The 14,523-nt window shown below is 37.3% G+C and overlaps 3 protein-coding genes and 1 pseudogene across 3 annotated transcripts; 2 read left to right on the top strand and 2 right to left on the bottom strand.

Annotated features, from left to right (window-relative positions):
- Positions 1 to 917: 917 nt before the first annotated feature.
- Positions 918 to 1,707, bottom strand: LOC141002937 (gamma-crystallin-2-like). The gene is made up of 3 exons (XM_073474367.1): positions 1,699 to 1,707; positions 1,275 to 1,511; positions 918 to 1,190 (listed from the first exon to the last, which is right to left on the bottom strand). Exons 1-3 carry the CDS (start codon positions 1,705 to 1,707, stop codon positions 918 to 920), a joined length of 519 nt encoding a protein of 172 aa, XP_073330468.1.
- A 2,529-nt stretch (positions 1,708 to 4,236) lies between these two features.
- Positions 4,237 to 5,462, bottom strand: LOC141002077 (gamma-crystallin M2-like). The gene is made up of 3 exons (XM_073473235.1): positions 5,454 to 5,462; positions 5,020 to 5,262; positions 4,237 to 4,512 (listed from the first exon to the last, which is right to left on the bottom strand). Exons 1-3 carry the CDS (start codon positions 5,460 to 5,462, stop codon positions 4,237 to 4,239), a joined length of 528 nt encoding a protein of 175 aa, XP_073329336.1.
- Positions 5,463 to 7,659: 2,197 nt separating this feature from the next.
- On the top strand, positions 7,660 to 8,825 carry LOC141002068 (gamma-crystallin M3-like; annotated as a pseudogene).
- A 2,419-nt stretch (positions 8,826 to 11,244) lies between these two features.
- Positions 11,245 to 12,080, top strand: LOC141002078 (gamma-crystallin M3-like). The gene is made up of 3 exons (XM_073473236.1): positions 11,245 to 11,265; positions 11,401 to 11,649; positions 11,799 to 12,080. Exons 1-3 carry the CDS (start codon positions 11,257 to 11,259, stop codon positions 12,078 to 12,080), a joined length of 540 nt encoding a protein of 179 aa, XP_073329337.1. The 5' UTR covers positions 11,245 to 11,256.
- Positions 12,081 to 14,523: the final 2,443 nt, after the last annotated feature.

Raw genomic sequence — 14,523 nt, 5'->3', positions numbered from 1 at the left:
CACTTTGGGCAGCCGTGTTTTAACTGTAATACTATAACAAATCTTCATTTAGCCTGTTATGAGCAATTTTTCCCTTCACAGGAGAACATGAATGAATGAAGAAAAGCAAAGCAGTGTTGTCAAGTGCTTTATTGTTTGTGTTGAGACAGAAATCTGCCAGTTGCCCACAAATTGTGTACAGGCATTTTCAGTTAGTTACTTAGTTACTTAGTTAGTTAGTTTGTTTGTTTGTTTGTTTGTTTGTTTATTTGTTTGTTTGTCTGTCAGTTTTGGGATGAGTTATTTGTTGCACAAAGACCAAATTATTTGTACAAGCACTCTTTGACTGTCACTGTGATAAGAACTGTGACCATACAAGAGCCTCTAATGATCAGGCAACTGCGCTGACCTGCAATTATTACAACATTTATATATGTGAGGGTAGACTAAATATTTGAAACGTTCCTCAAGATATGCATTCAGTTCAACAGTGTTACAAACTACATCCTCAAAAATGGCCATGAAGCTGACTTAACACTACTCTGAAAGAGTTTCAACAAATGTTGAACATCATGACTTGGATATAAGGATTAATTGCTATTTTGTTGTACTTGTCCTACTAATATTTTTAGCTCAGTTGTGCCCAATGAACTGCAAACTAATTGTATATTTTCTTACTAGTACTTGAAAACCAGTTGTCATGATATGTTCAGGTAAGTGTTAACAGTGCATACAGTAAGTATGATATACTGTACTCTACCTGTATTGTCAAAATAAATAATTAGTTGCATTATTTTATCATTCATTTCTCTTCACATTATATTCTATAATAAGAAAATGGTTGAATTAAACTTCACACAGGCACAAATAAACATTAGCGTTAAAGGAATTTATTGACTGTATTATATTACAGTACAAGAAAATCAACTGGTTGACTTTCACAGCTCCATGATTCTCTTGATGGAGCCCACAGTTGCTCTCACCGCTCCCCACTCAGAGGAGGATCTGTACTCCCCTTTCTCCAGCAGGTAGTAGCGCCCACAGTAGTTGGGTTCCTCGAAGAAAATCCAGGAGCCCTCGAGGACCTTGCAGGACTGGACTTCCTGGCGGTTCCACTTCTCTTGGGTGGACATCATGTTTTCTGTCAACTCCAAAGACTTTCCATTAAAGTTTGGAAGGTCAAACAACATCAGCTTGTACGGTCCTTTGGCCTGAAACCAAACCAACATGTTCAGTTTGATGCATGAGGAATACAGTGTGTGTGTTTTCTTGTTTCTATTTGTTGGGTGACTTACGTTTTTGACGACTCTGCAGGATTCAAATAAGAAATCGAAGCCTGACTCAATGTCTCTGAACTCCCCTGGACCAAGGAGAATCTGGCGGCCCGTATGGTTCTTGTACTCATACAGAACCCACCAGCCACGTTCTACCTTGAAAGAGTTGCATCTGCGTATGTAGTGTTGCAGGTCAGCTGAGTCGCAGTTGCATTCGTAGGACTTTCCCTGGAAGTCCCGTTCCTCGTAGAAGAGAATCTGGAAAGAAGGGAGAGAAACAGGATTATAGACTCAGAAACAAAATAAGGTTTATCTGCAGCTGTGTTTGTACAAATTTGATAATACATTGATAAAACAGCTAATTTCTGTGTTTCTTGCACCCAATGTAGAGACTTAATAGCTCTCGTACCTATGAGGACATATTTAGAAAACTGTTAAAACTCACCTTCTCCATTTGTGGCACTTAAAACACTGGACTCTGTACCCAACGCAGTACTCTTTATACATGGCAGAGACAATACTACCAAATGCATGGTTAGCAGTGTATCTAACAGTTATTACTGCTTATTGTTCTTACTCACTGAATTGCCTTTCCACACACAATGGTTGTTTAGCCGTGCCAGGTATCTAAACCTCAGTCACAGCTCACTACTAACTGATCTGAACTGTGGCAAAACATGTGTTTGAGTAAAGCAGTTTTATGTAAACTGATGACACTGGTAACACAAAGTTATCAAAGGACAAAATATAAAGTTTAGAATGAGACTCGCTTTTACCATTTAGTTTGGGTTGTATTGAACGTCTTGGAGGTTTTAAAAAAACTTTTTATTTAAAGTTAATTCTACAAAGAACCCCAAACAATTCTGTAGACATATTTTTTGTAGATTATTTGGCATTTGGCACAACCTGAAGTTATTTCTTTAATGTTGCTGCAATATTGTTTGTATGTGTCTTGCACAATCATTTAAGTCTGCAGGCAGTTTGGGGCCATGATGACAGTTCTGATGATAGAGTTGACCAGATTTAGCCCACTTAACGTGTCCCTGAAACTGCCCTTTTTCTGCTTTCCACATTATATACATCACAAAGGCATACATGCACTAGGATTTCTGACTCTTCTGTTTATGGTTTTATTAAGTTAAGTTTTGACCATGCTGGACAAAGTTAGAAAGTGATTAGTCATGAAATATTTGCACTGTCACTAACTTAGTCAAACCAACAATTTGTAAGATGTTGCAAATTTTGGTGGCAAAAGATATTGAGGTATTCAAATATATATATGTATATATATATAATTTTGAGACCAATACAATAAATTGACATTTGTGCTTTTTAGATAATTTACAATATAGAGGAAACACATTGGAAGAATAATAGGAGGGATGTCCATGATCCACCGAATTAGCAAGCCAAAGATGTGTTATCTGGATGTATTTAATTGCTATGCTTTACATGTCCTAATATAATTAAAAATAAACAAACAGATATGCGTCTATCAATAATGTCAAAAATTATGTTTCTGGGCATCCAGATGCTTTGGGAACAGATTTTATCTTAAAGTCCAAACAACAAACAATGTCCACAGTACATTTAAGTACTTTACCATTATATATTCATCACAAAATAAATATGCACTGGGATTTCTTACTACTCTGTTTATGGTTTTATTAAGTTTTGACCTTGCAATGGGAAATTTAGAAAGTGATTAGTCATGAAAATATTTGCACTGTAAAAAATGTAATCCATCTGTCCGGTCGACCAAAAATATGTCTGAATGTTGCTGATATTGTTCTGATGTTGAATATCAATCCTTACTCACAGTTAAACAGACCACAAATTTATTTTAACATCCTTAAGCAGCACAATTTAATGGAATATGATTCACTTTGAAATCAAAGGGGTAAAAGGGCAAAGGACTATTTTATACCATATTAATTAAGAATAAAGGGCGAATAGTATCACAAACAGTATTACCATCAGGTGGTTATGACTGGTTATATCAAGCAATCATTCAAGTTGTGCATCAAACTTATCTACTAATTCAACAAGTGTTGGAGACAACCTCATGTTTTTCTGTATTTCTGTTTTTATAGCTACTGAGTCACTATTTTCTTATTAAAATAAAGCATTAAATTAAGTATGTTTCTTAACTCAATTTTATTTCATTGTGTGTGAAATTTGCAGGTCTTTTTTTACTGACAGATATAAGACGTATACAAGTTTCTGTTGTGCATGACTTAAAGCTTTAAACATGAACATGATTTTTGGTCTGAAATTATGACATTATGAAGTCTTCCTACATTTCAAATCAGGTGTAGACATCTCTGCGGCTCACTATCAGGCAATAAGTTAGTGTTGAATGTATATAGTTATCAGTTATCTTGCACTTGTCACATTGTTTTGTGTCTTGTTATAGAAGACCAGTATCTGCTAATGTTTGGCAGGATCTCACACCAGTCGGTCTTGAGATGTAACGTCTTGTTTTTAATGTATGTCTCTATGCCTCTCTAAAGCACTTTGAGTTGTCTTGTGTCTGAATATTTTGAAATGAATAACCTTGACTTGCCTTGGTTAGACACTAGAGGACAAAACTATATGTCAGGTAACTCATTAAAAACAATACAGACAGCACTGTTTTCATTAAGGAAGACCTTTATTCATTTGTGTGCAACACAGGGTTCTGGGGAGACAGATGTCGAAATGGAAAAAGCAGGCGGGAGGATAAAGCCTTTCTCGAATATAAACCTTTTGGAACTCTGAACTTCCAGAGGGGTTGAGGAACAACCTCAGGATTCTGGAACTCTGAACTTTTGGAATAATTTCAATTGGGTTAGAGCTTTGGAACCTTGAAGGGATTCTAGAACTCATATTGTAGAACTCTGGGTTCTGAAGATTGATTTTCTTTAGACTCTAGAACTTTGGTGGCTTTACCATTCAAATGACTGTTTTAGAGGCTGCAGAACCCTGCATGGCCGCTGCTGTTCTAGAGCTCTTTGATCATGCGGAAAGACCCCACAGCAGGGGAGGTGGCGCCCCAGTCTGTATAGTTGGGGTACTCGCCACGTTCCAGGAAGTACTGGTGTCCGTGGTAGTTGGGCTGCTCGTAGAGGACCCATGCACCATCCATCACCACACAGGAGTGGAACTCCTGGAACTTGAGAGCCTCGTAAACCGACGGGCAATCCTCAAAACACTCGGCCGCTTGGCCTCCGAAATCCTGCTTGTCGTAGAATCGGATCTTCCAGGACTTTCCATATACCTTGAAAGATTTTGAGAATTAAAGTTGATGAAATTATGTTAATTTTTAGTATCTAAATCATTTAGCATTCAACTTATTTTTGTGCTCTCATTTACTTTGAGTTCAGATCTACAAATGGATTTGTTGGCAGTTTTCCTAGCTTCCTTCAAAAACTGATGTGCATCCTCCTGCCAAATCATGAGCCTTTTATCTCTCCTTTTTGTCTGTTGGCCTTTGACTGATTATTGCCTGGTTGGTGCACTCTGTGGTATTTCACAGGAGCTGGGCACTCTCCTGCAAAAATTAACCCACAAATGTAAAACAAATGATGTGTCCCTGACTACCCATATGTTACTTTATAATGTTTGTCTTAATCTATAGCTTGATGTAGTAAGCTTATCCCAGTTTAATGAAACTGGTGCATTAAGAATAGTCTTATGAAACAAATAAGACAATCTTTACTAAAGGATGACTTTTTTAATACTTTGTTATCTTTTGGTTATTCTAAAAAGCATCGATTGAGCTTACATTTTTGATAGAGCGACATGACTTGATGCTATCGTTGAATCCATTCCACTTTTGGTGATCAGGGTAGTCCCCGGGGCTCAGGATATACTGGTAGCCAGTGTAATTGGGACGCTCGTACAGCACCCAGCAGCCACTTTCCACCTTAATGGAGTTGCAGCGACTGAAGAACGTGCGCAGGTCAGCGCAGTCAGCGCTGCACGCATAGCTTTGGCCTTGGAAGTTCTTATCCTCGAAGAAAACAATCTGGATGGAAGAAAACAGGGACACATCCTGGTAAAATATCTTCCCTACATTGTAACAGATACAAAAACAGCATATTGTTAAGCCCTGCTGTCATTTAAATGACAACAAACTAGATAGAGACAGTTCACATGCACTAGATCCACTGCCCGAACAATCTTGAAACCCTTTGGAAAATGACATTTGCTCCTTACCTTCCCCATTGTTACTGATATTGCTTGCCTCCCACCCAGCTGCAGCTGTGTTGAGGTTTATATCGAAATGCAGAATGTGCAGACGAGGGAAAGCTATTGTCATCTAAATTAGCCTGATTTGCATATCAGCAAAATGGTTTGGTCAAGTTTGATTTCCCTTTGTCCAGATGTGATGGCCTCATATCAAAGAATTGCCAAAACTGGCATATAAAACTTATAAAAGCCAACAGCCATACTTATTGATAATCCTGTGTATTGTATTCATCAGGTTCAGACGTATTGAAGGATTATTTGTTTGTTACTTAATCTCTATCGGCAACTATTTTTGTGGTAGAGGAAATTATTTGGTGACTTGTCTTCATTTTGGTTTTTTTCAAGATGAGATTACAGAATATCATCACGCTGGCAAGGGGCGACGCGGCCTTGGACATTGGTTGGAACCTTGGATCATTGAACATTAAACACTAAAACATGCACCATTGTTCTATGTTATGCAGTAGACCATTTAGTCAAAATATTACAGACAGAAATTAAACAACCAAGTGTGTAAGACTGGACTTAACTTGTCTTTTTAGCTCTTCCATATCTGTTGGAAATGTCAATGCTATGCCACATTGTGGAGGACACCCTAGGGTCTTAATGAAATAAGGAATCATATTGAACATAATGAAAGTCCAAGCTGCAGTGCCACATCCTCAGAGATAAACTCACAGAAGGCATTCAGATTTGTCATAGGAGGGAAAGTAAAACTGGAACTAATAACTTCAGTGATGGCAGCCATGATTAATGTTATGAGATACACCTGTGTTTGTCATGTCCAAAAGTCTACAGTGAGAAAAGTCTATTTGAGAAAAAAATCTTTCTATGGACATTTGCTTGCTAATTTACTCAAGCTTATCTGAACCCAGGATATTGTGGTGAAATGGTATGAATCCATAACCTTCTTTCAACAGTGCTACAACTGTATCTGTGTTGTTATTTAATTAGATCCAGTTAACTGTGACTGGGTTGGGTCCAGTTCCGTAACTATCTCAAAAGCAAGGTTTTACAGTAAGGCACATGACAAAGGGTTTTAAGACAGCACAGTTATATTCTTCTTAAGTGTAATAAATACAGCTTTTTATACATATGTTTTCAAAGCTGATCTTAGTATTATGCTAAATTAAACAGCCTCACAGCAATCAATGTCAAGATGAAACAAGGCTGTAAAGTCCTGGTGCAACACACAGCCCAACATCACTACTGCCAGCATCAACCAAACACTGACACTGACCTTCCTGTAAGATCCTTCAAACTAGACTTTTAAACTGAAAGCGAAAGCTAGTTCAAATGAACACATACATAATGTGCAAAACAATTTGTCCCCTTCACTGAAAACACTTTGACATGTCACAGTAAGAAGTTAATGATTCTGGGTCCTGTTATTGTTCATGCTGCCTCACTGTGGCACTGTCATTAGTTACTGTGATACTTGAATAGAAAAAGCAATTTTTACTGTTAATTATAATAACTGAGACTTTCCTACTATAACAGCCAAAATGTCTGCGGTGAAAAAAGCCTGTTATAACAATACTGATAGAAGTAAAAGACGTATCAGCCCTACCACAAATCCAGTCAGAATGAATTTAGTCACACTAGTCTTTGGAAGCTGTTTCAAATTTTGCGAGCAAAAGATACTTAATCACTCCTAATGTATAACTTGTAGGCTTAGATACACAGAGTGACATTTTTGCTTTTTAGATAATTGACAGTACAGAGTGAAACAGATTCCAGTATCAAACCAGGGCATCATGGTGAATGTTGTAGAGTTTAGTGTAACAGGACATCTAGAACAACACTGATCTCTGTGGTTCATTCAAATAAACAAATACATCACTAAAATGAAAGATGATGATTCCGGGCATCCAGATGATTTGAGAGTGTGAATTTCAGATAAATAAAGCACTGAACATATGGAGTAAAATGGACCAATAGTCATTTTAAATATGTGATCCCTGTTCTTAAGACATCCATGGTCTGAATAAGTAAAACATTCAAGCAAAGCATGACAAATCTCAGGCCATTCAAATTGTGGTCAAATTAAGCTTTTTCTTGTTGCTCTAATTTTCCCCAATCTGAGAAAAGTCAAAACTGCAGCTCAGTTCTTCTCCCTCCTCTCCTGCCTTGTGTCTTCCATCCATTTCCCCTGCCTTTGTTCTGGATCATGATGGCACAAATGAAATTAACAGCGATCGCAGAGCTGCTTATTCATCAGCTTCCAGATAATTTGAATAACAAAACCCTGTTACAGCGCGTATAAAGTATAAAAGCCGCCTGGCAGCCACAGGTTTTTGGACAGATTCCCACAAACACAGATCATCAAACATGGGCAAGGTATGTAGAGAGCAGCCAGACAACAAGTGCTTTCCTGTGGAGGAGAAACTCAGGACAACAATGGGAATGAGTGTAAAAATATAGAGGGAATCCAAGTTTACAAGTCTATTTTCAAATGAACAAATTGATGCGTGTTCCAAATGTACTGTTTTAATTTTTATGTCCTACAGATCATCTTCTACGAGGACAAGAACTTCCAGGGTCGCTCCTATGAGTGCATGAGCGACTGCTCTGACATGTCCTCCTACCTGAGCAGGTGTGCTTCCTGCAGGGTGGAGAGCGGCTGCTTCATGGTCTACGACCGTCCCAACTACATGGGAAACCAGTACTTCCTGAGAAGAGGAGAGTACAATGACTACATGTCTTTCGGCATGAGTGACTCTATCCGATCCTGCCGTTTAATTCCCCAGGTATGCAAAGACTTTGGAAAGATAAGCATTATTATAAATGACAACCTACATCTGGGTAATTTTTAATGTCTAATTATTATGTCTAATATTGATTCAAAATAGCCAAATCTCTTGCTTGTTCTGCTTGACTAATTCTCTGCTGTGCTGTTTAAATGCGAGTTTGAAAGTAAGTATCTAGTGAGAAAGGCTGTAAATACTTTTTCAAGCAGAATTTCACACCGTAATTTTTACAATGTTAACAGCAGCAAAAATTGCAATCTAAATTCTTTAGAGTCCTATGCTGACTTGTCTTTCTCTGTGTATTCACCAACAGCACAGAGGTTCCTACAGGATGAGGATGTTTGAGAGAGAGAACTTCCAGGGCCAGAGTCACGAGCTGATGGAAGACTGCGATAACATCCAGGACCGCTACCGTATGTCCGACTGCCAGTCCTGCAACGTGATGGACGGCCACTGGCTGATGTACGAGCAGCCCCACTTCAGAGGCAGGATGATGTACCTGAGGCCCGGAGAGTACAGGAGCATGAGAGATATGGGATACAGCGGCATGAGGCTCAGCTCTGCCAGGCGTATAGTGGATTCCTGTTGAAGCAGAGTTAAAGAAATGTGTTGTCAAATCAAATAAAAGAGGAATCAAACATCACATTGTTGTCATGTTATCTTATATCTAATAGAAGATATTGAAGGTATGGATAGATAAATACAGGAAAAGTACATGATGTAGTTATATACAGATAATGTCAAATGAGGTTGTGTACAGACCAAATGTTGACATCCTATCATTGTTTCACTGGATGAAAATATTAGGATCTTTATCATCTTCCTCTGCAATCATAAAGCTAACAGATGGCCATACACTCTTTGACAGGTGCAAGAAGGTTAGTGTTATTATATCCTCTGTAATAACTGTAAGAATATCATGTTGGAGTCAGCTTTGGGTTCTTCTACTCATTTTTGTGCATATGAACAGCAAACATTTCAAAACAAAGAGGAATTTTAGGCTCATTTCACCACATAGAGTTTTATAGGAATACACAGAGTACATATTATACACACAGCTGGTTTCTATACTAAACTGTGGAGCCACACTGCTCTGATGCAAAGGTGTTTCTCAACGAAAAAAAAAAAAAAGGTGCAATTCTTAAAAGGGGAACTCCAACAATTTTAAACATCAACTTTACTACTGAGCCTGATCAAACAGGTGTGTGCTGTCTTCTGTGGCACAGTGAGAAAAAAATCCCTAATGATGTCATCAGGACATCAAGGGTCAGGATTCAGACTTCGCTGGTCAGGACATGTGTGACCCAGCATTTTTTGAGATGGACCCATATTAGGGACTTAAAGCCAGGACTACTCAGCCTCTGCTTCAACTACTCTATAACTCTTTATAACAACCATCATTAAAAAAAGGTACATTTATAGTTAATAAACATTAGTTAATAGTGCCACTGTTAACAAACAATGAAATGCTTTGAAATCATTTATTAAACAATTGTAAAGGTTTGAAAACATCAGTTGCAATTTTATAATGGCCATTCAAATAATGAGCTACACAGTATTTATTAACCATTTACAAAGTATTATAAACATCAGTTGCAACTTCATCATAAACATTCATTCATTCATTCATTCATTGTTTTCACTATTAACTACATTTTAATAAACTATAGATGTATCATTTATTAGTGAGGGTTATTATCAAGTGTTGCAAACGCCTCTGTTTCCTTTGAGTCCCCCATCTTTAAAAAAGCACAATACTAAATTGCTGGACTACATCTCTAAGATGGGCTTTCAATATCTGTAAATACAATTTCACTCTAGTCTAATGTTAACGTCATTTGTGACTATTCCTATTTTAAAACACCTTATTTTTCATTATGTGTTTAATAGATTTTCATAATATATGTATTATTCAGCTGGGCTGATGGACAGCCATAATATTTTAGAAAGGGAAGCTCCCAACAAGCTGGCACTTATAAACTACTGATGCTCTCAAAAATAAACAACACACATTCAGACCTAGTCCAGCACTTACACTTTTGATATAAACGTTTTAATTGGAACATTCATAATACATGCGGATTCTTTGAGAATATTAGTTTCAATGTTGACAGATAAAATGTACTGTGTATTTAACAAAAGTCCATATTTTACTGGTGTATCATTTAAAAAACAGTAACAGAACAGTGATCAAGAAAGTATTCAGATCCTTTATATAAGAATGGTTTAAAAATTAAGTGAAGTATGATCAAGTATGATTAGCAAAAAGTTCCTCACTCAAACTCACTATCAAAAGTAAATGTCAAGTTACAAGGTGCTTCACAGCTGAAGAAAATACAATACTATACTAAAATACACTATTTCACATTATTGTGTGTTACACTAACGTACATTATTATTGGATGATCAAAACTGATGCGTTAATAAGCAAGTTGTATTTTACAGTTGTAGCTGCTCAAAGTGGACCCAATTTCAGCTATTTTGTGTACTGATTAACAATGCATTCCACCAAAAAAGGGGTTAAGTGTTAAACCAGGTTTTTGTTTTGTTTTGGGGTTTTTTTGTCATCAAGCCTCTTTTTTATATTGACAAATATAAAACAAAATAAAATAAAATATTTTGTCAGTTACACTCTCTACAGTGACATGAAGGCCACCATAAGACAAAAACATAATTTTATGTATTCAGATGGTGGACTGATGATGTGAGTGCAACAAAGTGCTTGTCACCACCGACATAACACTGACAGCACAATGAGTCCCAGCTGATACGTATGATGCTGTCACCCACCTGTACCCCATAGGAGAGCATTTGGCACTGCACCAGATGCATACAGTCTGGAATAATAACCATTTACACACTGATTTAACAAACATTATAGCCCTGAATGCTATGCTGCTGAGTAAGATTTTTAAAACAATGGCTCCATAGATCATTTAGCTATCGTGATGGGTATAAAAGTGACAGAGAGTTTGGCTGGGCAACCACCAGTGCAATCAGGGACAGGACTGAACATCAAAATGGGCAGAGTAAGAGACCATTTTCATGTATTTAGGTTAAAAATACATAGAAATGTGTAAACATATATATCTAAACAGTATTTCAGATCATGTGCTATTTGTTAAGACAGATTTCCTTCTTTTAAATGCTTTATTTACTTTCAGATCATTTTCTACGAAGACAAGAACTTCCAGGGTCGCTCCTATGAGACCAGCAGCGACTGTGCCGAGCTGAACTCCTACCTGAGCCGCTGCAACTCCTGCAGGGTGGAGAGCGGCTGCTTCATGGTCTATGAACGTCCAAACTACATGGGCCACCAGATGCTGGCGAGGAGGGGAGAGTACCCTGACAACCAGCGCCTGATGGGAATGAGCATGAGTGACTGCATTCGTTCCTGTCGTATGATCCCCATGGTATGAAGTTTAGTGTTGACTCATGATTGACCCTTATGTATGTAAGGTTGAAGATACAAACAGATTCATTAATCACACATTCTCATGCGCAGCACAGAAGAAGCCAGTTTTGATAAAGTAATCTTCTGGTTTTTCACATCATTTTACAGCACAGAGGTCCATTCAAGATGAGGATCTACGAAAAGGAGAACTTTGGAGGGCAGATGAATGAGCTGATGGATGACTGCGATAACGTCCAAGATCGTTATCGTATGTCTGACTGCCAGTCTGCTAACGTGATGGACGGCCACTGGCTGATGTACGAGCAGCCCAACTACAGAGGCAGGATGATGTACCTGAGGCCTGGAGAGTACAGGAGCATGAGAGACATGGGAATGGGTCCCATGGACATGAGGATTGGATCCATCCGTCGTATCATGGACTCCTGTTAGGCTCGAGACTTGAAAATGTAATCAATGAATATTAATAAAGAAATTATCAATTTATCATTCCTTTTGCATTTCAGAACATCAATCAGTGAGCCAGGAGGAAATTTTGGACGCTATCACAAAATGATGGAGAAAAAAAGTTACAATGAATTATCAGCATCCAACTGTTTCAATTTGTCAAAGGACAGTTTGGACTGTAGTGAATGCTGCTATTTTGATGCCTGTGTCCCAAAGCCAGATCAAGAACTTCTTCTGCATATGAAATGTGTTATGTCATATATGATGCACTTGACATTAAAATGAATGATGGTGGATAAAACTGGTAGCCCTGAGACTGTGCATGATTTTCCAGAAGTTTCCTGAAATTACAGCAATACTGCAAAACTGTCCCAAATAAGATATGCTAATGTTTTACAAACATGTTAATACTTAGTATGAAAGTCTAAGTCCAGTAACACTTGTAGGCCCATTTTACAGCACACATTATTGATATATCATAGCAGAAAAAGTGCAGGTGGGAGTAATAATGTTAATGATGATGCTAACGATGGCTGCAAGACACTAGTATTGTGCTTGCTAGCTCACTGAGTCACTACAGTAAATGAAGAAAATAAGTGGGATTTTTATACTGTTTATCACAAAGTATTTTGACTCTTAATGGCCAGTATGAACAAGCAAAAACTGTTTCAACATACAAATATAAAAAAAAATTTTTTCAAGACATGGATAAACATGTGGATAGGATAACTATCCTATGCTGTGCTCTAATGGTCTCTTATGACCATTCAACTTGACTCCTGTGATGCAAAACACACAAAAAATAACCAAAATAGGTTGAATGAACCAAACTGATATTCGTAAATTGGATTATTATGTAGATACATACTAAAAAAGAAAAGAAAAAACTACAATAATTTTCAATTTATTACTTGAATGAAAAAAGTTTTTCCTCTAAGTCTATGAATACACCAGTGAGGAGGCAGTCTGTGCACTTTTCAGTACTTGGGTCTTTTTAACACATCCTCATATCTAAACAACTGAATAAGTCGATTTGCAAGTGACTCCTAAAATATATCACTGTTCCCACCTTGACCTGTAGTTCAGTTAGCTTTTGGCAAGAAAACAACTTGGTTCGGAAGGAAAACATTGTGGTTTTACTTAAAATAACTTATTATGTACTACTTATGTAACATATGAACGTACTGACATTACGTACGTAGTTTTTTTAGTATGTATCTACATAATAGTCCAATTTACGAAACAGTTTTTGCTTGTTGATCATTCATCCTGTTCATACTGGCCATTAAAAGAGCGAAAATACAACAGTACAATATTGCCACTTTATTTACTGTAATTTAACTACGTTAGTAACTTAACATAACCAAACGTTGATATTGCTTTCACATGAACAGCGGCCTACTGGGTGAAAGTCCTGTGCTTTGTTTTACCCATCCGTCCGACCCTGACCTCCTCCCTATGCAGACTTGTCGTTCTTCACACTACATAGCCCGACTTCTTCCTTTGCTGCCATAAAAATTTCCACTAGAGAACGTTCTCTAACAAGAAAGGTGATTATGTTGTCAACCTATATTTGATCTATTTTTTATCTTTTTCTCACACTGGTGCTGAGGAGGTAAATTCACTTGATAAGACGATGCTGAGTTTTCAGAATAAAAAAAGTTGATAACAGCAAGCTGACTCACTCAATAAACTTTATTGTACCACTGAAGGGGGCACATTCAGGGCAGGCACAGCAATAAAGGGTTGTGTGTGAAGTTATCTGTAAGGATTCAAATAAAGAATAATAAACAGTAGCTTCCCTTTAGACTGTGACTACCGATGTGTTTTGCAGCATCATTTTGTAGGCGACATGAATAGGAACTGCCAAATTCCAAAAGGAAAGAAAAGTTCAAGTTAGGATTGTCATTTGTGTCAAAACCTTTGTACACATGGACTAATGGCACATATAATCCAAACATAGAATTACTTTATTTCCATATCTGTTCCATGTTAAAATCCCAGCCCAGGGCATGAGTGTCCAAAAACATCTCTCGATAACCCACCAACATCCATATTTGATATATAATTACAGTTCAAAGCTACACTGACACCAAACATTATTGAAAAATGCATTCCAACTCTGGAATAATTGGCCTAAAGATCATAACTCAAACTTTAGTTGAAAGGAAACTGACATTATGTAACATCTGATAACTAGCAGCTCATGTTTAAAAAAACAAAGACAAAACAATTAACCAAGGGCAAGTGGTTCATACAAGCACCCATACATCGTATCCAAGTTCTGTAATCCCAACTGGTGGCCTAATTTGCTTTTGATTGGGTGAATGAAGCTAACTGCACTGCTCAAAATAAATAATAACAATAATAATTATTATTATTATTGCTATTATCATTATTATTATTATTATAATTATTATTGTTGTTA

Source organism: Pagrus major, chromosome 9, assembly GCF_040436345.1.
Source record: "Pagrus major chromosome 9, Pma_NU_1.0".
In the NCBI taxonomy this organism is placed as follows: Eukaryota; Metazoa; Chordata; class Actinopteri; order Spariformes; family Sparidae; genus Pagrus; species Pagrus major.
This window is presented reverse-complemented; position numbering and strand designations above follow the sequence as displayed.